This window comes from Nicotiana sylvestris, chromosome 12, assembly GCF_000393655.2.
Source record: "Nicotiana sylvestris chromosome 12, ASM39365v2, whole genome shotgun sequence".
In the NCBI taxonomy this organism is placed as follows: Eukaryota; Viridiplantae; Streptophyta; class Magnoliopsida; order Solanales; family Solanaceae; genus Nicotiana; species Nicotiana sylvestris.
The window spans coordinates 71,888,441-71,890,127 of record NC_091068.1 but is presented as its reverse complement, the minus strand read 5'-3'; the positions used below and the strand labels follow the sequence as shown (position 1 = coordinate 71,890,127).

At 40.8% G+C, this 1,687-nt stretch overlaps 1 protein-coding gene across 1 annotated transcript; it reads right to left on the bottom strand.

Moving 5' to 3' along the window:
- Window positions 1-345: 345 nt before the first annotated feature.
- LOC138883201 (uncharacterized) lies at window positions 346-774 on the bottom strand. Its single transcript, XM_070163867.1, has one exon. It carries the CDS (start codon window positions 772-774, stop codon window positions 346-348), a length of 429 nt encoding a protein of 142 aa, XP_070019968.1.
- Between the last annotated feature and the right edge of the window lie 913 nt (window positions 775-1,687).

Here is a 1,687-nt window from a genome sequence, read left to right as displayed (position 1 = left end):
CCCGTACGCCAGGACCCACCTTAGGCTAAGTGATATTGAGTTTATTGATATTATAAAATTGTTGACTTACCTAGTAAGTAGTGTTAGTTGTCATCATGGCTCTGGTGAGAGTTTTGATCATGACAATCATGTCATACGGTGGAATAGATATTGGCTGAGTTCTCGGTGCCAAATCAATACCAAAATCAATGTTCCTATCATGTGGCATGCCCGGTGGGTCTGTAGGGAACACATCTGGAAACTCTTTTACCACGGAGACTGAATCAATCGTAGAAGTAAAAGCATTGACATCTCTACCAAAGGCTAAGTACAGAAAATATCTCTTCACAACCGTCTATTGAGCCTTTAGAAAAGAAACTCCCTTACTAGGAATATGACCAACTGAACTTTCCATTCTAACCCCGACAACCTCGGCATAGCCAATGTCTTAGTCTTAGCGTGACAATCAAGAATAGCATGGTATGGAAATAACCAATCCATACCCAAAATCACATCAAAGTCCACCATATTATGAAGCAAAAGATCAATCCTCATCTCATAGCCCCTAATATTCACCACACAAGCACGATAGACACGATCAACCAGAATAGAATCTCCAACGACTGTAGACACATAAAAAATAGCTAAAGAATCATGAGACATATCCAAATATAAAGAGAAGTAGGATGACACATACATATAAGTAGAACCCAAATCAAATAAAACTAAAGCATCTCCATAATAGATCGGGACAAAACCTGTAATTACTGCATCTGATGCAACTGCCTCAATCATACCAGGAAAAGCATAACAATGAGCATGCCCCCCCTAGGTCAACCTCTACCCATATGTCGCCCACCTCTGGCTGGTTGTACATGTGGTGTAGCATCTGGAGCGAGAATAATATAATGAGTACCCTATTGAGGTACACTCATCCGAAGTGTGGGACAATCTCTCATGATATGCCTTATATCACCACACTCAAAGTAACCTCTCTTCGAACATAGCCCCGGATGATTGGAATAATCTCTGTAAGAGCCCCGTGTAGGAGGTACACTAAAGGATGATTACTAGGTATGAGTGCTCTAAAATCCACGTCTAGTTAGAGCACTACGTGAAACCTGAAGTGCAAATTGAAATGGTTGACTGAAATGATCTCTGCCAAGTCGAACCTTTACTGTAGAGTAGAAGCCACTAAATCATTCAGAACCATAAGGCTTCTTATCCTCCCTATCCTCATTCTCCTGCATACGGATATGCTTTAACCTCCTAGAAATCTCCACAGCCTAAATAAATGTGTTCTTAGTCTGCATCTCCTATGAAATCCCAAATCTAAGGTTGTAGTTGAGTCCCTCCAAAAATCTATGGACTCTCTCCCTCACCGTATAAATTAAAGGAGTTGCATAGCGTGATAACTTTGTAAACCTCATAGCATACTGGGTCACAATCATACCCTCCTAGTGCAAATGCTCAAAATCATTGTGCAACTTATCCCTACATGTTTGTGGGATAAAATCTACCAAGAAAAGATCTGAGAATTTGGACCATGTAAGTGGTGCTGCGCCAGCAGGACTACTCACCTCATATGCCTTCCATCATCTGTACATTGGCCTCGTCAACTGAAATGTAGTAAAGCCTACCCTTTTCAATTCCATCAAGTCCAAAGTACGCAGAATTCGATGATGCTAATTCAAAAAACTATGTGCAT